The sequence below is a fragment of the Anthonomus grandis genome, chromosome 14, assembly GCF_022605725.1.
Source record: "Anthonomus grandis grandis chromosome 14, icAntGran1.3, whole genome shotgun sequence".
NCBI classification, from domain to species: domain Eukaryota; kingdom Metazoa; phylum Arthropoda; class Insecta; order Coleoptera; family Curculionidae; genus Anthonomus; species Anthonomus grandis.
Window position 1 is genome coordinate 5,285,423 of NC_065559.1, and position 26,144 is coordinate 5,311,566.

Consider the following 26,144-nt stretch of genomic DNA (forward strand, 5'->3'; position numbering starts at 1 on the left):
CCCGGCATATTGCTATATATATCGTCAAATGAGATACAGATGGCAAATTCCAGGGATATCTGGGAAGGTATTTTCTGAATTTGTCCACTGACCTACCAAATCTCAAACATTAAATAAATGAAACTTTCAAAGTTTGCACCTGTGACACATACCCAGTGCACAGAAGCCGCGTCGAATCAACTCTTAAGCTAAAGTTGGCTAAAATCCATACCCTCGCGCAAAATCAATAGTTCAACCCCGTCATACTGGCCTCCATAACACTTCCCTTCGGGACACAATTTTAGTATAAAAAAATTTAAAATAAAACTGTGCTAAATCAAATACTACTTTAGGGGGGGCGTTTAAAGACATTCGATGTTCACGTTTATCCTGGTTTTGTGCTATAGAACTTAAAGGAGGTGCTGCTATGAGGCTAAAAATGTAAGTATTTAATGTTACTTGAATAATGGTCTCTTATATAATTCAAAAAAAATAAATCATTGTTTTTTGCATAATACTCTTTAGGAATTACAGCAGCTATACGTGTGGGACATTAAAAAAAAAATAATAGTGATAATAGAAATAATAATGATGGCTTCTATATATATGTGTAAAATTTTTTGTTTATGAGGTTGATAGTAGCTTTTTGTTATTTTATTTAAAAAAATGGGATTGACTAATCAATATACATGCTCCATAAACAAATCTGACTAAAAATAGATTCTTTTAGCACATTTTATATATATTATACTACAGAAGGGAAAATCGTCATATTATTAAACTTTTATTTAAAATCAGTTATTTATTAACAATAAATGCCATCAAACAAGTGCTTTTTATTAAATTAAAAAAAACAGCCCTATCAAAAGTATCATCAGCTCCGAGAACTAAGAAAATCAATAAAACGTCGACGGGACGCCGGGCGTCGATAAAAGACGTCGACGTAAGTCTGACAACGCCGTGCGTCTGTCCTATGGCCCCTTTAGGGATTATATTGATAGTGGATCCGATACTGGGGTATCGTGATAATGTGTAAAGCAAGTCAGGTGTATCATTTGCATTTAGTAATAATTTAGTTAAGGTGGAAATGTGGGATGCTGAGAGGCATTAAGGGGCTAAATCGGGATGTTTGCCGGAAGGGTTGTAGGTAAGGTAGGCCACATTGGAAATATTATAAGGTTTGCGTTAGTCGTCTAGATTTTGACATGGTAGAACTAAGTAACTCAGTAGTTGTATAAAATTGGCCCTTTTACGCCGGGAACCACTGATTTGCACGATTTTAGCGATTTTTTGTCGTATATTGATTATCCAACAGGCTCGCTAATATGTAGATATTAAGGATTTAAATAGTTATGTAAAGGTAGCACTAAAAAATGAAATATCCTATGAATTATTTATTAATAATATTCCGAACATTCTTAAAGAAACTTGAAAACAAATTTGTCATTACTATATGCCAATTGTCAATTTTATTCTTTGCAAATGATAAAAAATTGGAATTCCATTTTTCACTAATAACAATCATTTCGTATAGGCAATCCATGCTTAGACAAAGAAGAGGAACTCCCTTTCCCTGTACAAGGTCTCAAACGTATTATTACGATAATTCTTTTGCCAATGTACTTGCTACATGTCAACAATGTCAATTGCCATTTCTATTAAATCCCTACGTCCAATTTTTTGCCATTTTTCACCAATTTAGGAATTCATTCAATTTTTCAATGAATAAGAATAATTTGGTACAACGCCACTTTCGCCTATTATAGTCCTATAAAATCTTACGTCATCAATGTCATAATACTACATGTCAACAATGTCAAGTGTTATTTCTCGGTCCAATGAGAAAGCCATTCAAAGCAAGTCACTGTGTTTTTGACATTTTATTTGGTCCTTTAAGCTTTGCCCAATTAGTGAAGCATGCGCAAATCGTCCACTGGGTTATAAGGCATAAGTCTATCTCACAGTGAAATTTCATGTCTATCTCTCTATTTACAGTCCTATAAAAGCAGGAGTTCCTTAAGGTTCCCTCTTATCCCCTCTCTTGTTATCTTATAGATATATCTTATAGGTGATAAAGAGCTTCAATACAAATCTTGCATAAAATCCAGATTACAAAGACACCTTTCATTAATCCACTCCGTTCAGGTTTATTCAAAGCCCAAGCTGGCAAAACAAAGGTCAGGTGTCCGCCCTATACTCTCTTTTCCTCCCAAAAAATGTTTACCAGAAGAACCATAGACATATAAATAAGAACCATAGACATATAATAAATAATATCCTTATTTATATGTCTATGAGAAGAACCAAGATTTACCAAAAGTAGATCCGCCCCATTATCACTATTATGCTGCCTTCGGTTGAACGAAATCTCTTCAATACATGCAAAAACTCCATGGGATTTTTCAATTATCTCAAGAGACAGAGTTTGGAGATCTGCAACTCCAACACTTTTGACAGATCACTTGGTAAAGATCAAGGAAAAGTACCTAGCCACACATTGATACCTTCTGATCCAGAATAGCAAAGTATTGCCGCCATTTTTGAATGTTAGAACTGTCACTATTACGTCACAAAATAGCGTGCATCTATCAGAATTGCCTGTTTCTTTTGAATCCGAACATAGAGTGAAGCACCATTTTGGAATCTTAAACCCAATTACTCTCAGTTATATGAAAGTGATCTAAACTTTCAGTTAAAATAAACATTTTTAATGCTTTAACCTTGATTCCAGGTTCTACACTATAAATTCTGATCAAGTGATTTCTGGTTTATTTGGTAACCTTGGATTGCATCTAACACCCCCATATTTTAATCTGAATATTTGGTATTACAGCTTTCTGCAATATCTCCTTCATCTCACTTATCTCGTATATTTACTCTTCTTGTCTACTAGATCTTCGATTATTTGAAGGGTATACCTGCATTGATTGCTTTCCTCTCACCATATTATCAAATATCTTAAATGGAATCAAGCTACATCCAGGTTTTCAAAAAATTCTCTTTTACTTGGGTTCCAGATTCTTTTCATTATTGATCCAATTAGGTTGTTTTGCAAAAATCAATGAAAAGGTTTCCCATGGCTGTAGATCCTGAGCATTATTTTTGCACATAAATCTTCTGACTACTCCAGTCATATGAACAGTCGCTATTACATCACAAAATGGCGGCCATCTATCAAAATTGCCATTTTCTTTTGAACGTTCGCAATCGTCAAGTATCCGATAGTACCTTAAAATTATGTATCCCAAGTCATCCTACTACTCATTTTCCTTCTCTTTTTATTCAAAGAACTACTATACCCACATACTTTATCCATATAGATCGCATAATTAGTATAAGGAACTATGGTGAACCCTCATGGTAATGCACAATCAGAGTAAGTCACCTTTATCCTCACTCTCCTCCATTGGTAAAAATCAAAATGAAGATTCAGTCAACGTAGATGATGGGATAAATCTATAATAGCAGTACACTGGAAACATCTTCTGATGTGTTGAAGAATGAAAAACCATACTGGTGTCTGTCCACAGCTGAATAAACGTACTGGAAGCAAAGCAATGTGTCAAGGGAAGAGCTGACTTCTTCATATTCAAGAACTGACTGACCAAAGAGTCAAGTAAGTCTACAGAAAACTGGTACTAGCAGATCTTCAAAATAGCCACTAATATATGACAGAATTGAAGAAAATGGACAGAAACTAAATCACCTTGCTATCAATACCAGGCCACAATCGCAAAGGAATAGAGAGGAAATAGGACTAAACGAGGAAAGGAATATATCAGTATAAAGCTCAAGAGATGGGAACAATCTCATTGATCCAGAAATATTACCAAGAAACCCACAAGATACTAACAGTAATTGAATGGAGACTGTAGGACCATAAGATGTAAGCCATTGCCTGGATTTTACTGAAAGACTTCATAGAGACCAGATATCCGGAGGGTATAAATAGTGAGAATTTGAAAGGAAACTCTAAATGTTCTTCTACTTCTTTTCTATGATCATGTGCCTCTCTTTGCAACTGCTAGACTCCTATCCTATAGACAAATTCTTTCTTCCATTGTTGACCCTCACAAAACAACCTCACAAGCACAAAATCCGCATTGAGGGATAAATAAGAGACCCAGTAACTTTCAACACATATTTTTAAATTTTAAAATAAATTAATTTTCTTTTGTTTATCACAACAGCGATCAACCGTTAACACTACTTCTTCTTCTTCTTCATCCCTAATTGCAGACACGAATAACTTTATTTTCAGAAGCCTCAATGCCCGTAGTAGATTAGATAATGCACAAGCTTGCCAAAGGTTTGAAAAAGAAAAAGAAAGGCAAAAAATCGAAGCACAAAGAAGAAGAATTATTCAAACCAGAGGAGCTTGAAGAATATCGCAGGTACTTAATAATTTTTTTTTCAAATGTTCTAGCTGTGAATTTAATTCAATTATAGACAGCACGCGGCCACAAGCGAGGAAACAGCAAAAAACGAAGAGTGGAAAAACTTTCTGTCGTTAACTTCCGGAGTAGATGACATCCTAAAGAAAACCCAAGACGATTTAGATCGCATAAAAGTAATCCTAAATCCATATAGAAGTGATCGTCTTAAATAATTATTGTCTTTTATTTCAGAGTACTTCATTCTTTCAAAGAGTACCACCGCCAAGTGAAACAGAAAAGAAGAGACAGCAAGAGGAAGAAGCCTTAAGGGCAACTAAGGCTCAAGAAGAAGCGAAATCTGTAAAAGAACAACCGGAACAGCTTGGAATTGTTCAAGTATCTGAGTCTGAATCTGAAGAAGGTATTGAGCAAGCAATAGTTTAAAACCTTTTTAGGACTAATACGTACATATTGCAGAAGAGGAAGATGACATATTCGACACCACTTATATTGATGCTATTGCTGCTGGAGAAGTAAAACTAGCATATATTCCAGAGTCTCCGACCGATAAACCTGACGGTGACGACCCATTTGATACTTCCTATGCTGAAAGAGCTATATTAGGTAAGTTAGGTAATATTTCCCATTAAAGGTTGTGACGTGATATTTTATTAGGTCCAGCAGCTGAAAGAAAAGGTAAGAAACTAGTACCTCTTGGGGCAGCTGTTGAAGTTCTTACTGGCAGAGCAACACTACCGACTTGTGCCACTGTTAGACCAGTAAGTAGACGACAGATTCTTAAAGAAAGAGACCTTCTTCTGGGAAGTTTTGATGGTAGTGACCCATCAGCTGCCACCTCTGAGTTAGGTAATAACCATATATTTAGTGAAATACATATGTCCAATATTAATGTTTCAACAGCAACATCTCCCGAAAAACCCCCTAAGACTCTTCTTGATGACGATGAGATTCCATTGCCTGATGAACCGATTGACTTAAGCAAAAGTCTTTATATACCACCACCTCAACCATCAGTTGAAACAAGTAAGGGCCAAGTAAGACCTCATCAAAAGAAAATGTTAAATTATTTGCTTTTATAGCCCAACAAAATATCCTAAAGGAATTTGAAGAAGACGAGGACGATAAAGAGTTTGAAGCCTTAGCTGCTGAAAGTTTGGCTAAACCTCTTACTAACGTCGTTTCCAGTGAGGTTTTACAGAAAGTGTCCACAGCAGTCGTTGTTGAAGGTTCAACTGATTGGAAACCTTTTGAGAATCAGTATGTTTGAAAGTGTTAAAGAATGCAACTGTTAATTTTTAAACATTTTTAGTGCTGATGTGAGTGACAATTATGATGACCCATTTGACACGACATTCGCAGAGAACATCCTCCCAGGGAAAGCTGAACTGAAATTATTAGAAAAAGATTTATTAGAAGACCAGTTTGATCCTCGAGCTGCTGAAGGTGTAGCAGTTGTTAAAAAACCCCCTACTAGGGTAGCAGGTAATGAGTTATCACACCAATAAAAACCATGGTATGGTAAGTAAGTTTTTTTTAGATTCAGAGCTCACTCTTATAAAACCAGTGCATCGAGACCTTCTGGGGGGCAGCACTAGCGACCTATCTAAGCTAGGAGACAAACCAATTCTTCCAACTGAAGAGGCCAAATCAGAAGAAGTAAGATACAGCGATCCATTTGACACTTCCATAGTTGATTCTGTAAAAGCTCCCGGTCAGGCTGAGCTTAAGTTCTTGGAAAAAGAGTTGCTTAGTGACCTAAACACTAGTGTTTCAAAAGCTCATTCTATCGATGACGACGACTTTAACCCGAGGGCTTTAGAAACCCAAACAGCTAAGGCTAGAACCCTATCGAGACCCGACGTTTTGAACGTTGCAGGTTCTAAGACCGTATCGTTTGCGGTACCTAAGGATCTTTTGGGCGCTGAGGATACCACCAAAGTCGCAAAACCGCTTACGCCATTTTACGTGCGCAAAAACTCGGTCCCTGGAACTAAAACTCCCGAGTCACCGGCAAATGAACCAGCAGACCCTTTTGACACATCTTTCGTTCCCAGTCTAGCCCCTGGGAAAACCGAGTTGAAAATAATCGAGAGTGAGTTGTGCAACATCAATACCACTGTGACAATAGACGATCCTCACTTTGATCCCCGAGACGAGAGTAAGATAGCGAAGGTAGTCGCGGTTGAAACTATCAAAGATATCGTTAACCCAAAGTCGAGGCCAAGTTTAAATCAGGCTCAGGAGTCAGTTGATCTTCTTAGTGCGGTAAATGATATTGCTGCTAAGGTGTTAACCCCAGCAGCAACTAATAGTCAAAGTTCTACTCAGGAGGCGGTACTATCATACGCTGACCCATTTGATACGTCAGTAGTGGCAACGAATATTCTTCCAGGTAAGAAACCATATACGGCATATTATAATCCATTCGCCATAATAACACAGAACCATGCCAGAGACATTCGCTTGCGACAATAGAAACATACCAGCAATTACTCTAGTTCCTTACAAATGTACCAGAAATGTTTCTGGTAGCGTCTATGTTACCTTTTTCAATATCTGTATGACTTCTTATGTGGGATGTTTCTGCGACATTTTAGCTGTGGACATATACCACAAATGTTTCATTTGAAACATTTATAGTAATCTTTTCAAAATAAAAATCAATAGTTATTTAAAAGCATTGAATGTATTTAATACATACTTTTATAATATAAGAGAGTTAAGAAAAATTACACCTATCTTACATCAATAGATTTTTTTTTATCTTAGAACTAGGGGTATAAAAAACTGTTACTTACCGTGCAATAGACGAATTTTAAGTTCTTACAACCAGTTTCATTCACAAACGTGGAAATTATACCGTTGAAATCTGAAATATCAAACCATAAAAAATACTTCTATTCTATATTTTTTCTTCTATATTATTCTAATATTAAACCGCATTCAAAGTATTAGAACACGTCATAGATTAATACTACTTAGAGAGGAACGGCGATTGACTGTTGCGCCCTCTGAATTTCGAGGAGTATTGCTAACTCGGAGTGAAAATGGGCTTGTGACGTCATAATAGCGGGTAATTTAAAATTTGATTACAACGCCAAATTTGAATTTCGCTCTACTATACCGTGCGCTTAAAATTAGTGGGAAATTCGAGTTTCGTTTAGAAATTATAGTACGAAAATAGAAAAAGTGACAAATCGAGAACTTTATTTAATATGGGGACAAAAAAGTCCCAAGTTAACACTTTTCCAGGCAGATTGAAAGAGTGATAAATTGGAACTTTTTTTGTCCCCCATATTAAATAAATTCCTCGATTTGTCCCTATTTTGTAGTTTTCTGTTTGCATACTATAATTTCTGAAATAGCCATACATTCCCTACTAGCTGCATAGGTCTGGATTTCAGAAATTAAACAAGGAATATTTACAAAATGTACTATTATATTATGAGAAGAGAATGCCAAACATTTTGATTTTTTATTTTATGACTGCTTAAACTTTCGCACGCGTGCAAAAATGAATTAGTAAAATGTTTCAAGAACAGCGTATGAGAATCATACCAGCAATATTTTACAAAAATCATCGCTAGAGCAATAAATATCCGAAACATTAGGGCATAAATGGTATGTTTCTGGCATGTTCTGTATTATCTGGGCGTTGACTGAATATTTTATTATATCCAAATATTCAACGTTTTACCAAAACCTTTTTTTAAGGTAAAGCAGAGCTAAGGCTCTTGGAAAGTGAGTTAATAGAATCAGCCCCAGTAGAAGATTCCAAAGACCTCTTGGTTCACTCGGGAGACATTATCATCGAGAAACCATTATCTCCGGAAGTCGGTCAAAGTTTCGACATCGAACCGGACGATTTTGATCCATTCGACACCAGTTTCGCGACAAACATCCAGCCCGGTCGTGCCGAATTAAAAGTTCTCGAGTCAGAACTGATTTAATTTTTTTTTTAATTAAAATGGCTGCGAATCCGTTTTTGTTTCACGATGACGGATTTAGTGAGGCTGGAGAGATGCCGGCCAACTCGAATCCGTTCCTCATGGAAGACGATCAGTTCCAGGAGGAGAGTGCGGCAATGGATAATCCCTTTCTGTCTCAAACTGCGTCAAATCCAGCAGCTGCATCGAATCCATTCGCTTTTGATCCGATGGATCTGGAACCGGCAGAGGGACAAATTCCCACAAACATGGGAAGCAACGTGTTTATGATTATCGCTAGTACTGCTCAGGATTTTTTTGGTACCAATACCAGCGTCACGGCAACCGCTGACTTTTTGACAGACGTGAATGTAGTCACCCAAGTTAGGTAAGCGTTAGTATAGTTGTCGTGAAAGATGATCTATTTTCTTTGATCTGTTTACAATAACTCACTAAATATAATATTAAATCCACTGATAAAAATCCTTACTGGACTAATATTTAGACTTTCACCCGTCTGATAAGAAATGCCGGCATTTATTTATTAATTACGTCTTTAAAATACATATAAAATAGTATACTGATATAATGAGCAATAGCAGTCGTGTGGCCATGGGTTCGAGTCCCATATGGCATGGGCTTTTGTAAGTGTTACATGGGCTTATATCGCCACACTTTTTTGAAGCATCCTGTATATTTTTAAAATATTTTCCAGACATGCGCCGTGCCAAACATTTTTTAAGAGGTTAGAAAACGTTAACCCTTTTTTTAGGCTTTATGCAAAACCGATGCACTGTTGCAGGACCCTGCATGTGTTGATATACAGTGCTTTTCTTTAATGTCTCCCCCTCTTTATTTTTTGAACGGCTGCTGGACGCCATCTTGGAAAAAAAAATAAATGTAAAGGGTGGTCTTGCGGCACATCATTTTGAAGCTCGTGACGAGTACTTTATGACCCTAGAATATAAATTCAATATCTTTACCTAAAACAAAATGGTGGTACATTTAATAATTACCTGAATACATTAACTTGATATATCGAATAAATGCATTGAGTTCAATTGAGAAGATGCTGGAAATGGTTGCCTTTAACTTTTTGACACAAGAACAGTCGGTCCGAAATTTCACACCGAACATTTTTAAATACACTAACATCGATGTTTCTACAAATATTCGTTATTGTCTGTCGTAAATCCAATACTAAAGCAGGTTCAGTTTCGTACACCTTTTGCTTCAAATAGCCCCATAAAAACAAAATCTATAGGTGTCAAATCTGGCCATTCCACAGGTCCTCGAAGGCTATTTTGAAAGTGTATTTGAAAATGTTCAGTGTGAAATTTCGGACCGACTGTTCTTGTGTAAAAAAAAAACATGTCCCTATTTACCAAATTTTAGAAAAACAACAACGAAGAAGATACCACTAATTTTGCATATTTCCCAAATATTACATTTAACTTCTGATAAAACCCGGTATAAAAAATTACTCAAAAACTTAAATATACCCATCTTATAGCAAATGTAATTCTCTTTCAGCTGGTATATCTAAATTTTATGTGGTGGTAAGAATAACGGAGATATTCTTGTTTATATGAAAAAAAAACACAGAAATTTGATAATATCAAAAAATTTTAAATACCAGAAGAACTAACAACTTTTCGAAAAAATATTATACGACTTTTTTGTTGCAAATGACTTGTTTAATCACCTCTTAAAGTTTGGCGGTTTTTATAGTATAGTCAAAGTTTGTATAGGTTGTTTGAAAAATAGACGGAGATATTTCAATGGGTGATTCCTTGTAAAAAAATATGAGAAGAGGTTTCTGTAAACATGGGTCCAGAAATGCACAGTTTTTAAGATACAGGGTGATACTGACACTTGTCAAAGTGTCAGTTCTCCTAGAAAAACAATTAATATTCATAAAAAGTTAATATTAAAAAAAAAATGTATAATCCTGTATCTTGAAAACTATGCGTTTCCGGACCCATGTCTATAGAAACTTTTTCTCATATTATTTAGTGCGGATTATTGCAGCTTAAGACGACAGAAAATAGATTGTCGTTGAAAAATTGGTTATTTAACTATTAAAATAATGTTTCATATTTAGCCCTCAAAAACCAACGGATTTAGATTTAAAATACACCCATCAAACCGATGGTCCAGCCAGACCTCCTCCACCACGACCACCCCAGAGCAAGGAGACCCAAGACCTTCTTATGTCAGTCATGGGAGCAATGGACGCCACTAGTTCACATTTGCTTAATAAAATACCTCCCACTCGCAGTCCCAGTCCGGTTTCCATGAGAGACCTGCAATCGCCCAGTCCGACACCAGAGCCGACCTTTGGTGAACTTCTGGATGTGGGTGACAACTCTGCCAAACCTCATCAGACGCATCACGAGTCAGATGACTTACTATCCTTAGGTTCCAGTAATGATATTAATCAAAACCCTCCCAGTAGACCTCCGACACAACCTACGTCACCACACCACGTGCCTCCGGGAAGACCCGCGCCCCCCGTAAGACCTCCCAGACCGGCCCCTCCGCAAAAACCTCCACCTCCAAGCGTCGTGCGGCCTCCACCACCTCAAATGCCTAAACCTCTCCAGAATCTTCCTCAAAACGCACAATCGAAGCCGGCACAAACCGACATAATGAATATGTTTGATAACTGCGAGCCTTTACAGCCTAAAGTGACCACGAAGGCTGACATTTTGAACCTTTATAATGCCCCTAAACAGGAGAAAGTGCAGCAGGATTTACTGTGCGATAACGTGTTCGAACCCGAGAGTAAGACTCCTACTATAACGGAAAATTTAGTGGGTGAGCCTGATGAGGCTGTGTTTGCTGAGGAAGTTTCTATGGAAAAGAGTGAAGACGTGACACCAACCAATCAGGGATCTGATACAGGGAAAGACACTGGTAGTTTATTAAGTCCTGATCCAGGGGACTTACAAATGGATACCAGCGATAGCCAAAGTAAAGGTTCTGTGTCAAGTGTGACGTTCAATCCGTTCGCACCAACAGAAGATCTGGTCAAAGATCAAGATTTACCGATAATAAACACCTCGGCAGACATGGATAAAATGGATATATTTACCACCCCTGCTCCTGCTCCCACTCCAATTCCAGCTGCAACAAACGACGCATTTGACTTTGGTATAGTCAACATCCCAAGTAACCAACTCAATGATGACTTCGATGCTTTCGCTGAAAAGTTCGAATCTGTAAAATCGGACGACAATAAAAATAATAGCGTTTTTGACGCATTTGGAGGAACTGCAGTAACTGGAGATGCTGGTAGTGAAGGGGTGTGGGGAAATGATTTTGGTACCACCAATGATTCGGAAAGTGGGTTCGGCACTGATGGAGGTTTTGATGAATTTTTAGCTATGAAGGCACCTCCCGAGCATAACAGGTTACAGAGTCAGGATTCGGAGGAAGAAAAAGACTTTTCTGTGGTCATTAGGTATGATTTGATCATTTTCTTCAAGACAATTGTTAAGTATTTGGTTTTTAGGCCGAAAGGTGAAACAACATTTTCTGGTATAACACCAGTACTAGCGCCGCCACCAGTACAGACCCAAGCAGCATTTTCCGACGTGTCACCTAGATTTAATCCTTTTGACCAGCAAAATGATGTTAGTGCTGCCGTACCGCCTGAACCAGCAGTACCTTTTGGTAAGTACTGAAGTGTTATAGGGAATATTTTCAATATAAAGGAGGGCGTACGTAGGCACGGAACTGAAAAGAACGGATTCCCAAGAATCACCTTCGACTCCGTTGTTCGACGAAGATACGTCACAGCCTTTAGAAGATTTTCCAAGAGTAAACTTCAGCGGCGAAGGGTGGGAGATGCAACTGAGGCAGCCAAATAAGAAAAAAATTACCGGGCAAAGGTTTTGGAAGAAGATATTTGTCAAGTTGAGTTATCAGCCGGATTGCGTCTTGTTGCAACTGTTTAATCAGCAGAGCGATAAGGATCCATTTCAGGTGAGTAAACTTGAAGCAAAAGGTCATCGCAATTACTGAAAGAGCCATCATTTGAGTTCCCAGAAACGTTCACTGCGAGAAAAAAGTCCAAAATGACACCCAGCATTTTTAAAACAGGCTATAATTAGCTATATACAACTTATTTTTCGGCACGTAAAGCCTGAATTATATTACGAGTTTTGCGTTTCATGTGCAATCCACTAATTAAATAAAAACTTAAATTTATTTCAATAACAGTAAGAAAAAATACCGGATTTAAAAAAGCAACACCAACATTTTGGTCCTTCGAGCCGGATTTTAGGAGGGTTTTTGACAGTATTAAATAAAAAAATAGCAAAGCTAGGGCCGGCGGAGAGGCCGTATAGTATCGATTTTATAGATTTTTGTCCGAATTCATTCATAGCCTCATCGCACCGTATTTGAGTATTTAGATAGAAAGTTGGCACGTTGTTAAGAAGATGCGTACAATAACGGCAAACACGAAAATAGATGAAATGATAAATAGATTTGTAAAAGGGAAAAATTAGGTAACAATTTACTTACTTACTTACTTACTTACTTATACCAATCCTGTAAAGTGGAATGGTAGAGTAGGCAAAATAGAACCTCTTTTAGTCACTTATGAGGAAACCGTTTTAGAATTAGAGGTATATTAGACGAATCTAGATTAGATATAGAATATATTTTATTTATTAGAAGATTTTTTACGAATCTAGATAAGATATATATAAATTTGAGGAACTTTACTAGAGATGGGTTGTGGTAGCCAGAATCTTGTAGAAAATGGACCGTTAGTAGAATCAAACAGTGTTAGTAGTCCTCAACAGCTACAACAATCGTATTTAGGAATAAAATTACCCAACTTAGGTTTACAAAAACGCGCAGTAGATTATGGTAAGTTTTTTAAATATTCCAAACATTAGTATATAGAACTAATAATTTAGACAATATTCAATGATTTTATTATCTTTTAGATAGTTTAGAAGAAGACGCAAAAAAGGGTATTAGAATATTTGGAGGAAGGCTTGTAGCAATAATTAATTAGTAGAAAAAATTGACCAAACGTTTTTATCATACATCAGTATTCAGGCTCAGTTAAAAGAGCAGGAATATTACATAAATCCCGCTTTAAATAAAGAGGCACATCAATTATTATAGGGATTAGATGATAACAAAGAAAAGCATACTGGAGCATTAAATACATCAGATGAACCGGTAGAATCGCAGAATAGACTTATTTTCTTTCTAAGTAGAAAATTAGAACTAGAATCCAAAAAAAAGGGGGAAAATTGGTAGGTGAATTTAACGTTAATCCTAAAGCTTTGAAATTTTCTCAGTTGATTATAATAGCAGTAAATTTTCTAGAAAACCAAAAAAAAAAATTAGGAAATCGAGGTATGTCTGCTTTGATGGGAAATATGTATATCTGATAGTAGTAATCTTATATATTGTATATTTTTGTAGAATATTATTGGTACTAGATGTCGAAATAAAGAGTTTAGGATTGTTTGTGCTCAGATTACCAGGTTAGAAACTGTAAATCTAATGGGTGAAGAAAAAGTAGAGGTCGACATAATACCTGTGATAGGTGGTCAAGAACAAGTGGATTAATATCAACCAGGTGGTGGCTATGTGTAACAGTAATAGAACTCCGATGCAAATTCTTTTGTCGACTGCAGTCATTGAAATCAGAAATATTAAAGATCAATTTATTTAGTGTTGAGCCTTAGGTACTAGATGATCCTAAGTTTATGTTTTCACTGAAAATCTAGCAATTCAATTAGGGTTCAAGGCCCAAAAAATTAACATGCCAATTTCTGGAATAAACGAAGAAACGGCTCTTAAGACTCATTGTCAGGATAACGGACCGATAAAGTCAGTTTATAATGGATTCACGGGGAATACTCCATTTCTTATACTTCAAAGCATAACTTCCAATGTTCGCTCTTCTTCATTTAGCACCATAGGTCTGGAAATTTCAGAAAATATTAAGTTAGCCGATCTTCATTTCTACAGTTCTTCATGGGTTGATGTTTTATTAGGAGCAGGCATCTTTGTTGACTTGTGCAGGACAAATTGGGTTAGGCAACCAGAAATCTATCCTGCAAAAAAACGGTTTTAGGATGAATAGTTTCAGGGCCATTGCAGGCGGTCAAAGTAGATAGGTCAGGTAGAAGTTTAGTTCTTAGTCGTCATGTGGTGCTCGATGTTCAAGAGCAATTAGAATTAGTTATTTAGAACAACAACAAATAGGAACAAGGCAGGTAGATTTTGCGTCACTTGAACCTTGAAAACTGGTTTAGAAGAGCAAAATTTTTGTTATTAAGCTAATAAATTAATTAAAAACATAGTAAAACTTACATGATATTATATTTTTTTTTAAAACAAAAATCCGTTATTGTTTGTAAATACGGTGTGATAAGATGTTTTTAGATTCATATATTGTAATGCTATGTGTGTGCCGTTTTTAACCTTTTTATGGACATTTTGATAATATCATGTAAGTTTTACTATGTTTTTAATTAATTTATTAGTTTAATAACACCCTTTTATATTTTACTTACATAGTTTTCCCTTGACAATGGTTTAACAACCGAAACGCGTCGGGATTTTTGAAATAAAGATTGTGAAGTAAACAGGACCCTTCGTCTATTATTTTGCTTTGCATAATGGTACTTCACCCTGGAGAAATTTATGGTAATCTTGGTTTAGAAGAGTTAGGCGAGTCTTTATATATTGCGAAAAAAATTTTGTATTCATTAGAAAAGAAATTAGGTAAAAATCCAACATTGAAGCAGAATGAGAATTGAAACAGGTCATATAGTGAGATTTTAGGTAAAGTAAAGGTTTGCTATTTACCCCATCATTCGATAGTCAACGAATGTATAACACCAAAACTCTGTGTTGTATCAGTGCTAAGATTAGTAGTGGCATCTCATTAAATAATGCATTAAATGCATAGGAGCTCCTGTTCAGGATGAGTTATTCGATATTTTGGATAGATTTCGTCAAAATAAAATCGTTTTAATAGCAGGCATCCTTAAGATGTATGGACAAATTAACATCATTCCTGAACAAAGAGATCTATAAAGGATTATACAGGAGATAGACCAACTTAAGGGACTGCTTCAACGTCTTTTCTAGCCACTAGGGAAATAGCAACAAGATATTAGAGCTGTATTAAGGTGTTTTTACGTGGATGATTTTATAAAGGGATTTTCTTTTATTCAAGAGGCAATTAACATCTGACGAGCGTTAGAACAGAACTTACTTACATACAAAACGGCGGATATTGTCAATTATTTCGATGCAGATATTGGGTCGAACCCATAACTATTCAGGCAAAAATTATTCTTCAGAAGTTATGACAGGGTAGGTTGAGTCTATTCCATTAGATCTCTTAACTCGCTGACATAGGGCATTGTGGTGTACTTGATCCAATTCATATAGAGATTTATGGTTTCTGCAACGCAAGTGAAAATGTATTTAAATGCATGTGCATTTGAAGTCAATAAACGACATGGTGAGGTAAACTAGTAAATCTGGTTTGTCTAAAGTCGAAAGTCACATCATTAAGGTATAAATCAATTTCTAGGCTCCTACGTGGAGCGTTGTTCGTACCTCGGTTGGGGCATAGGTTAGTACTGTTAGTAGGCAACATCGGACTCAATGTCTTTATTTATGGATAGATTTCACATTGCTTTAGGCTTGGTTTCGAGAGGAATTTCACTAATTGGATGAGTTTTGTGGCAAATCACGTAGCCCAATTTTCAAGTCGAAAAGGTCAATCTAGTTGATCAGATTCCAAACAGAAAAAGGGAAAACGTTAGTTAATTCCAGATCGATCAATTTTTGTCCTTAAAAGCTCCTTATTTCAATTAGTTATAACTGTTGCCTGATGTTTAAGTTTTTATATAAATTTAATCCTTAAATCTTGCGATAGGGAACTTTATTATCATAGAAAACGGAAGCAGTTTTAAATTTATTTATAAAGGTTGCGGAAAAGTAAAATTTATTTTAGAAAAATGCAGTGGTGTACTTTTTTTTATTAAATAATATTTACGATAAATAATTTATGGACGCCATTGGTAAAAATTATTATTTTTTCTTTGTACGTCGAAAAATGCTCCCTGATGCATGAAACACCTTAGTGGTCACAGTAAATATCATATCGTCCGTATAATAGGAAATAGAATTCTCACATTTGATGATTTTTCCACGGTATTTTCTTAAGTGGAGACGGTATTAAATTCGCGTCCGAATTCAAGTGATTTTGATTTGATTTCCCAACGAAACGTACCATCTTTTACAAGAGATATTCCAAAACATGTGGAAGCCTTAGAGTTCAGAGTACTTGACCACAATGCAACGAAGAAACAAGTGGCATCACTATGGTTATGTATTAATTTTAGTGTTGTTTTTTATTGGTAGTGCAAAACACAGTCCACTAATTAAATAAAAATTGTAATTTAATTCAAAAACAGTAAGAGAAAATACCGGGTTTAAAAAAGCAATCCCAACAACTTAAAAAACTAAACCTTTTGATTCTCGAATACCCCAGAATCAACAACTTTTGAATGAAGTGATAAATAAATGGAAACTTTTTATGAACAATAACTTAGTTTAATCCTCTATTACGTTTCAACGAGCATTACTATTTTTATCAGGAACTCCCTTTGCAACCGTGTTATTCCGTGTCAGAAATCGGTGCTCAGCAGTACGACCAGTTCGGGAAAATCTTCACCGTAAAACTCCAATATATATTCTACAAAGAACGACCTGGAGTGCGGCCAGGGCAAGTGAAGAAAGCGGAGAAAATCACGAATAAGCTCAGTCAGTTTGCCGCTTATGCCATACAAGGCGATTATCAAGGTCAATAAACTTCTAAATATCAATAATTTCTCTTCTTTACCACCAATATGTTATTTACTGCAGGTGTAAAAGAGTTCGGTAGCGACCTAAAGAAGCTGGGACTACCGGTGGAACATGCTCCACAAGTTTCCCAACTAATGAAGTTGGGTTCTTTAAATTATGAAGATCTGAAGCAATTCTCTTGCTGCATCGAAGAGGCTCTATTTAAACTTCAGGCCCACAGAGATAGAGCGTTGCATTATAAAATGGAAGAAGTGCAAATTACTGCTGTGGACGAGTTGTATGTAGAACAGACTGCTGAAGGGCATATTGAGAAGCAGATTGCTAGGGTAAGGTTATTCTTCTTAGGATTTTTGACTGGAATGCCCGATATAGAGTTAGGTAAGTAAATACTAAATACACTTCTTCTATCTTTTAATTTATATGGTGTTTAGGCATCAATGACATGAGACGACAGGGCAAAGAGGTGGTGGGTAGACACGACATCATCCCGGTTGTAACGGAGGAATGGATCAGACTTGAAAACGTTGAATTTCATTCGACCGTTCAACAAGATGAATATGAGAACACGCATATAATAAAGTAATTTTTTTTAAATAAATTTACATATGTGGTTAATACAAAGAACACTTCTTTTATAGGTTTAAGCCTCCTGATGCCTGCTATATTGAGTTATTAAGATTCAGGGTAAGACCCCCTAAGAACAGGGAGCTGCCATTGCAGCTGAAGGCCCAAATCTGTATAACAGGAACCAGAGTAAGAAACATTGATATCTACTAATACATTTGCAAAACGTATTTTTTATCCCCTTAGATTGAACTTAGAGCAGACGTGTTGGTACCAGGATTTGCATCGAGGAAATTGGGCCAAATTCCATGCGAAGATGTCATGATTCGATTCCCGATACCCGAGTGCTGGATCTACATGTTCAGAACAGAGAAACATTTCCGTTATGGATCTGTAAAATCTGCACACAGAAGGTACGTTATTAGAGTTTATTAATAGCAGAGAGGTATAAACAATGTTTCAGGACAGGGAAAATTAAAGGGATTGAAAGGATTTTGGGAACCGTGGATAATTTACAAGAGAGTTTAATAGAGGTCACTTCTGGACAAGCTAAATATGAACATCAGCATAGGGCTATTGTGTGGAGGTGTCCCAGGTTACCTAAAGAAGGACAAGGTAAGATAAATATTAATTTCTATTTAGGCTGCTTGTTAAAAAAAAAACACTGTAAATATATTAGTTTTATTGTGTCCTAGGTGTATCAAAGACAATATATGTAAAAAATAAAATACATTCCTTGGCTGTTTTGTGGTTAAATTACTAAAAATGGCCATGCAAGACACTTATTTTATTGATTTGGTAATCTATGAAGCGGCTGTGTTTTTAGAGGGAATTGTTGTTGTTGAGTGAGTGTTTTTAGATTTAAGTAGATGCGATTTATACAGACTTTCCTAAGGCCTTCGATAAGGTTAATTAAAGTTAGACTATCTAAAATAGTTTTTCATGATTCTCAGGCATTTCAAATAATTTTTTCTATTCCAAGAACTTGAAATACATTTTCAAGATTTCCAGACGTTCGGAGTATTTTTTTCCAGGGGTTCAGAATAATTTTTTGTCTTCCAGGAGTTAATATGTTTTCCAGGTTTCCGGAATCACTTTTTGTATCCTCCAGAAAATTGAACTATTATTCCAGCCATTTGAAGTAGTTCTTTTGGGAATTTTAAATATTTTTTCATGATTTTGCAAGGTTTTAAAGTAATTTTTCGTCTTCTAAATAATAGTTTGTCGTTGTTTCCAGACGTTCCCCCAAACCCAAAAAAACCCGGAGGAGCATCAATCATGGTGCAAAAGAAGTTTTATTTTAATACAGCCACATCTACAGTAAAAAAAAACAAATTTTTTAAGCTGGTTGGTATTTAAAAGTCCAAAACATCTTTCGGCCAATAAGGTCAGACCTTAGACAAGACATTTTATTCTAATTCCTAGTGAATCCTGAGAGAAAACCAAGATAATTCTTTATTTATTTCGGATTATTTGTAAACCAGTTGATTCTATGCAGTTATAATAATAATCTAACATAATAATTTGTCTTGAGAAATGCTTGTACTGTAAAAGAATATTTTATTCCAGGCGCATACACCACACACAATATGGTATGTAGGATAGCACTGACAAGCTACGACCAAATGCCTGAGAAATTAGCCGAATACTGCTACGTAGAGTTTACAATGCCCGCGACACAAGTCAGCCACACCACATGCAGAAGTGTCAGCCTTCAAAATTCAGATTCAGACGAACCGCCGGAAAAATATGTCAGATATTTAGCTAGACATGAATACAGGTATGGACGGATCTTGTATATCAATTTCATGTGACATTTGCACCAAATATCCTTGAAAAATGCTTTAGCTTATCCCCAACTAAATTACGTTGTATTCCATACAAAATGAATATGTCGTGATAGACAATAATCTGGTTTCTCATCCATGTAAACATATTAAATATTTAGTACCATAACTAGTTCTAGAAACATCATTAAGCAAGACATTGTAATAAACAACGTAAAAGTTCCTAGAGTCTGATGAATGTTTTAGCCTTAAATATTCCCGAATGTGAACTATTCACATTACCTCTTGTATAATTTAGTGTTGGTAGTTGGACTTTTTCTATATTGATAACCTTTTCCACGTTAGTGGAGTTAATTCAAGTAGCTGCAAGGATAAAGTAAAATGCCTAAATACAAATAATCATAAAATAGCAAATCCAAGGGACGTGTGTGAATATTTTAATTCTTACTTTACGAGAAATTGGTAACTTGATTGATAATTTAGATTTCGACGGGTATTGATGCAGTTGATGTAAGAACAATATAACCCAATTCTCTGCAAAATCATTAATCAATTAAGGACAGCTAATTTTAAATATAGTGATAAGGATGATGCTAATAACAATTACCAATCACAGTGCCTCCCGTATTTCCCAAAACATTTTGAGAGAACGGTTAATAACAGACTCACTTAATATCTTAATAAACATAATTATTTTCCAAGTGTGCTTAACACTCACGCAAGTTAGGCATGAGTCGAGTGATACTTCGGCAACTGTTAACGTAATAACAGATCTTCAAACTCAAATGGTGAAGAAACTCCAGTGGTGTCTCTTGACGATTTGACACTGTTGACCATAATATTGTATTGGATAGTTAGGATGGATGGGAGTTACAGATGACTCCCTTTAAGTTTTCAGAATATTTAAGGAGTGGTAAACAAATCGTTAAGTGTCATGGCACAATAAGTCAGTGGTCACATGTGAAAAAGCTCAGGGAGTATAGGTTAATGTATAAATTAACTGAATTTCAAAGTTAAAATTAAAAAGTCAAATGAAACTATTTGCTAATGATGCTATGCATGGTTAATTTAGATCGTGCCTCTCCATCCCTATTGGATCTTTTGCCAAAATTCTGAGTTCTTCAAATTTTTTCTCCTTTAATAGCTGTTTCTTTTTTAAACAGTTTTCTTTGTTTCATCCCTAAGCTTGCATGTTTTTTTTCTTTTATGCTCTCCTATTTCTGTATTCTATATGGATGTTAGTACTTTACTGGTTTGGTCGATGTTCTTCTTGTCCTTCTCCATTTCTTTTTCATGTTTTTTCCAGTATCTTTCCGAATTTTTTTCAAATACTTTTGGATCTACAACTTGTTTTTCTTGTCTGAGAATCTTCCTCCTTTCCAGCTTAGTATTAACAATTACTTTGGTTCTTATCATTCGGCGATCGTTTTTGATATTGCAAATATTCAGAGCAGTAATATCCTTCACCAACGTATATAGTCGATTTCACTTTTTGTATTACCATCCGGACTTTTCATCACTTTTCTTTATTTCTTTTTATTAAAGAATGACGCCATCGAGTATAATCGTCAGTGTCTTACCTCGTACATTTCTCTCATCGAAACTAAATAGACCTACATATTCTTCAGTTGTTTCTTGTTTTTTCAGTTTTGCCTTGAAGTCTCCAATGTAGTATGTAATATCTCCAAAAATAGTTGCACCAATACGTATATTGAAAAGAATTCATACCACAGTTCCCATAAACTTATTGCAAGGTATACATTTTTTCTTGATACATTGTCACCTGCAGTATCTGTCGATTTTATGGTATCCTGCAAGAAAGAATGACAAGAATTTATAAAACTTCTGGAAATTCTTTAAAATAAGGCAAAGGAAATATAATACAAAAGACTTGCCAATTGAGAATATTTACAAATTTGAAATGGCTTTATATCAAGTTATCAATGGAATCTCTAATTAACAAATCTAATCTTCGTAGTAATATAGATGATTTATAAATACACGCCATAATGCTGTCACCAAATGAAATTAAAAAAAATGTATTTATCAAAATATAACATTCTGGAGCACTATAGACAGAGCCTCGAGTCTAGAGATGTCTTAACTGAATGATACTGGGAAGGTCAAGGATACAAAAAACATACCCTATAATAATAGGGAAATCACAATAGCACTAATTAGTTAAATTTTTAAAATATACAGATCATAACATACGTTTCCCAAACTGCTTATAAGCCAGGTGCCATCTTTAAGTGCAGTAAGTTAAATATTTTTGGCAGTATGAATGAAATGTGTCCCTGAGTAGCAGAATATGGAGTCCTAGTAAATAGAAGCATATTGTTTATATTAGCTCTTGTAACAATAGGATAAGGGCTAATAATATTTTAAAATTTTACATTTCCAAAACCAAACCTTATAACGTTCTTGACGTATAAATAATAAATCACTATGATACATTCTATAGTTAAAAAAAATTATTTTGACAACATATTTTTGTGTAACAAGTAGAGGAGAAAACCCATTTTTACATGCAGCACCTCAAACTACAATAACATCCTTAACAACGCATAAGACACCATTTGTCTTAACCAGAAAAAAATATACAATAAATCCCTTACTTTTTTTATTTACAAATTAATATGATTTTGCCAAATCGTACATTAATCGAAAAAATATTCCCAGATTTTTAATATGATCAGTTCTCTTGACTTTTTCAGTGCAGTTATAGCAAGTGGGTCTTTGACAATCAGATAAATGCATAACAACACCATTCCCATCTGGTAGGCAGGCAGTAGGGTTCGACATACCAAAGGCCACAAATTTCGTTTTTTTCAGTGTTAAGAGTCAGAAGATTGGAATCGAGCCAGTTTTTAACTCTTGCCAATGCCTCCCCACCCATGTCTGATCTCAAACTACAATATCAGTATCATCTTTTCTTTTTCCCACTTGTTATGACTGAAATTAGAGCACTGACATATGCAAGAAAATGAATTGGACCCAGTGCTATACCCTGTGGAAAGCCACACTCTACTATTTAAGATTGACTAAATAAATTCATAATTTTTACAATTTGCCTGGGAATGCTATGTTATGACTTAAAAAGACTTAATACGCCTCCTCTAATATCCATCTATAAATGTATCAAGTAGAGTGATATGCCATCAAAAGCCTTTGACAGATCTCGGAAAACGCCAATTTCTTATTTTCACCTTAAAAATTCGTCTCCACTATAAAATCTGTCACCTCACAAATATCACCAACAGTACTAAGTTTTTATATAAATCCAACTTTGAAATTAAATGTATATTTTTCAAGAACGGGCATAGTGTCAATTTAATACATTTTTCTACGATGTTATTAATTGTGCTTGATGACTACAGGGTTACAGTAGATATCTTAAATGTTGGTATATGTACCAGTACTAAATATAAAATTTACCAAGTGCTTCAGCGATTTTAATAAAAAAACCATGATTGCTTTTAACAATTTGAACTAAAACTCCATCCCCTCCTGCTATCTAACCGTTTTTAAACAAATTTATTTGACTATAGTTAAATTAATATATTATGTATGTAAGTTAAATGCTTTTAATTAATTAAATCCTTTATAATTCCTTTTCTGTGATTTGAATAAGCAGCATGGAATCTCTGCTCTGTACATATTCTTTCAAATTTTCTGTTGTTATCTTAATTATTTTAGTAGCCATCCTATTATACTAGAATATTTATTAAATTCGTCTGTCACAGCTTTGGCTCAGAAATTTCGATTCCACTTACATTAATTATAAATTTTATATCTTTATTAGTCGGGTTCTTTCTCTAAATCTTCCTTGGACTCTTAGTAAAACGCCTTTTATAAAAATCAATATAAGCACTTTTTTTTATTAGACCTGATAACATATTTTTGATATTCTCTGAACTTGTGTTATTATTTGGAGTCAATGTTACTTCTTTTTTTTAGCTTATTCCTTTTCCTAAGAAGTTGCTTTAGGTTAGTTATCTCATTTGGATCATTACAATACAAAAGATCCTGGTGCCCCTCATGCTATAACAGTATATTTGCTGAAAACAAAAATTATTAAATCTTAATCTACTTGTTTTTTGTTGTTTCTTCTCTTCTTGTTTTTACTTGTGTCAATTAATACTAGTATGCAAATTTTAGGGTTGGAATAGAACATACTGAGGGAGAATCGCCTAACGCCTATGCCAGTGCTACTTACATAAAACCCGCCGCAACCCAACAACCTGCTGAACAAAAACCCGCTGCTGTCCCCGAAGAATCTAGCTCAGATAGTGATTAAGAACGTATGTATTAATTAATATGCATCTACAAATTTGTTGATAAATATTAAAAATTTTATGAAATGTATTAGATGTGTATATATCAAAACAAGGATCGTATTTAAAATAATCTGTGAACAAGACAATAGGTTTTGGTCCACAAAAGGCACCACTATAATAAGAATTTATGAAAAAAAATATACTGCAAGACCTATATATTTGTTGAAATAATTATTTTTTAATGTAAAACTGTTCTATGAAGAAATGGTATAGAATTAGTAAGATATAGCTTAAGTCATGTAATATACGTACTCCATATTTCTTAAAACATTCCTAAATGTCTAGTCTAGTCATACAAATACGTACATACTCCTAGTTAATTCTAAGTGTATTGTGATAATTACATTGCTTTATTGATTGGTGATTTTTCAGTACATATCCAGTCAAGATTCATCATCTAGGTTAGGAAAATGTATATTATTATTTAAGGTATTTAGGTTGTGTTACAATGGATGAACTGGAATAGAAAGAAGTTCTTTATAATAGTACAAAACAATAAACAGGTTAACAATACCTTATCGTTGTCTTTTATCCATTGTGAGGCAACCTGATTAAACAAATATATGATGGTGTCTCCCTAGCTTAAAACATACCTCATCAAAAGTTGGTTTATGATAAAATAGTTATACATAAAGTATCAATTTATTCATTACTAATTAAAGCAAAGAAGGAAGAGCACATAATTCGTAAATGTTTATTAAATCACATAGTCCAAATTGCGCTTACCTCCCTGGTTATGGGTGTGCATGTTAAATAATTGGCACTTTCTGATTGTTCTCTTTTACCTATTGTGAGGCAATTAGAAGGATTTCCTTCAGAAACTGTAAAATGTACTAAAATGGAAAAAGTCTTGATCTTTACTCTCAAGATATATAGTCTTAAGCTTGGACAAGCAATAGCTGTTAAGGTGGTGGTTTTTTCAGCATTTATAGAGCTACTGTTTGATTTTTTTACTGAGTAATGGAAATAAAGAAAATACGAGAACCCAAGATATTCGTTTGACAATAACAGACAAAGTCTTTTGCTTTTTACAGGCACTCCTGGAATAAGAATTCTAATATCTTGACTTTTAGTGCATCGATTTTAGTTATTTCCTCAAAAATTCGGGATTCATAAAAAGAAGTTCAAGTCTAATACCTGATACAGAGCTATAGCCTTTAAAATACCTTGGTGAGAAGCATTCTTGAATATTGTTTACTAAATATAATAAACAAAATGTATCATTATAGCTATACAATTGACAAATGAAAATTACAAACTAAAGAAAGAAACAAATCGTTAATACTGATTCATGACCATTCCTAGCCTAAAATATTAGTCTCATAATGCAATGCTTGGAGTTTGGTTCATCCATATCTGATGAGGTGTATTTTACTGCAGTGGCAACTCTAAAGTTTCAATCCTATGCGTATAATAATTTTTAAGACTATCGTTACTTCTTCTATCTGTACTATTTATGTATAATAACTGCTTGAGACAGGTTGTTAATTAAACTGACAATTTTTACATCCATAAAGTCTATGTTTCCAAATAAAAATCTCCATTTAGAACACTAATGATGGAAGTTCATAAAACTGTTCTATAAATGTTAATAAAACACCAGTTAAAACACTAAAATCACAAAAGAACTAAATGAACTATTATAAAATATTTGATGTCCCTAGTATGTTATTGCCTGAATATGTGAAATATTATTAATGAGTGTTATCTGTTAAAACTTTTCCTATTCTGTTAACTAGTTTTAGAAAAAATATTTATTTCCTTTTTGTTGGTGATTTTTCTATTAATTTAAACATTATCCGGGAAACGGTGAAAAAGACGTTTTCCATCGGGTGCAAATCTAGTCACTAGTCTGTAAGGGTTTAAAATAAGTCTATATTAAGGTTATATGTGTAAGTTAAAAGGAAATTATTATTAGGACGTACATTATATGTGAACAATAAATGTTTAATAAGCAAATTTGCTTTATGCATGTAAATTGAAAAAAGAAGTCCCAAAACTTGTATCTCTAGAAAATAATACTGTTAAGTATACATATTCGACTAGTTTTAATATAGGAATGAAGCCTACAATATGATGTCACAAATTTCTCTAAAAAGTGGATTTTACTATTAACTTACAATAGAATTTAAATCGGTAATGTAGTTAATGTACTTGTTAGCTATAGCAAAATATATGGCCCAGTAGCAATATTGTAAGAGGTTTACAGTACTTACCTAATTTGTAATTACGTTGGATGTATTTAAATGTAAAAATATACGATAATGCTTATACATTAGAATATAT

At 34.7% G+C, this 26,144-nt stretch overlaps 2 protein-coding genes across 3 annotated transcripts; both read left to right on the forward strand.

The window, feature by feature from the left end:
• The first annotated feature begins 251 nt into the window (after positions 1 to 251).
• On the forward strand, positions 252 to 8,326 carry LOC126744486 (protein stoned-A). 2 transcript variants are annotated; one of them, XM_050451921.1, is made up of 11 exons: positions 252 to 420; positions 4,241 to 4,373; positions 4,429 to 4,549; positions 4,608 to 4,776; positions 4,833 to 4,979; positions 5,031 to 5,222; positions 5,277 to 5,399; positions 5,456 to 5,633; positions 5,686 to 5,858; positions 5,914 to 6,768; positions 8,091 to 8,326. In XM_050451921.1, the coding sequence occupies exons 2-11, from the start codon at positions 4,270 to 4,272 to the stop codon at positions 8,324 to 8,326; spliced, it is 2,298 nt and encodes a 765-aa protein (XP_050307878.1). In that variant the 5' UTR covers positions 252 to 420; positions 4,241 to 4,269. The 2 variants fall into 2 exon arrangements, with proteins under 2 accessions (XP_050307878.1, XP_050307879.1); XM_050451922.1 differs by lacking the exon at positions 252 to 420 and adding an exon at positions 981 to 1,126.
• Positions 8,327 to 8,343: 17 nt separating this feature from the next.
• On the forward strand, positions 8,344 to 26,139 carry LOC126744485 (protein stoned-B). Its single transcript, XM_050451920.1, has 12 exons — positions 8,344 to 8,690; positions 10,407 to 11,768; positions 11,820 to 11,980; positions 12,036 to 12,292; positions 16,960 to 17,164; positions 17,228 to 17,545; positions 17,599 to 17,746; positions 17,806 to 17,920; positions 17,978 to 18,144; positions 18,195 to 18,346; positions 19,301 to 19,511; positions 23,680 to 26,139. The coding sequence occupies exons 1-12, from the start codon at positions 8,344 to 8,346 to the stop codon at positions 23,816 to 23,818; spliced, it is 3,582 nt and encodes a 1,193-aa protein (XP_050307877.1). The 3' UTR covers positions 23,819 to 26,139.
• The last annotated feature ends 5 nt before the right edge of the window (positions 26,140 to 26,144 follow it).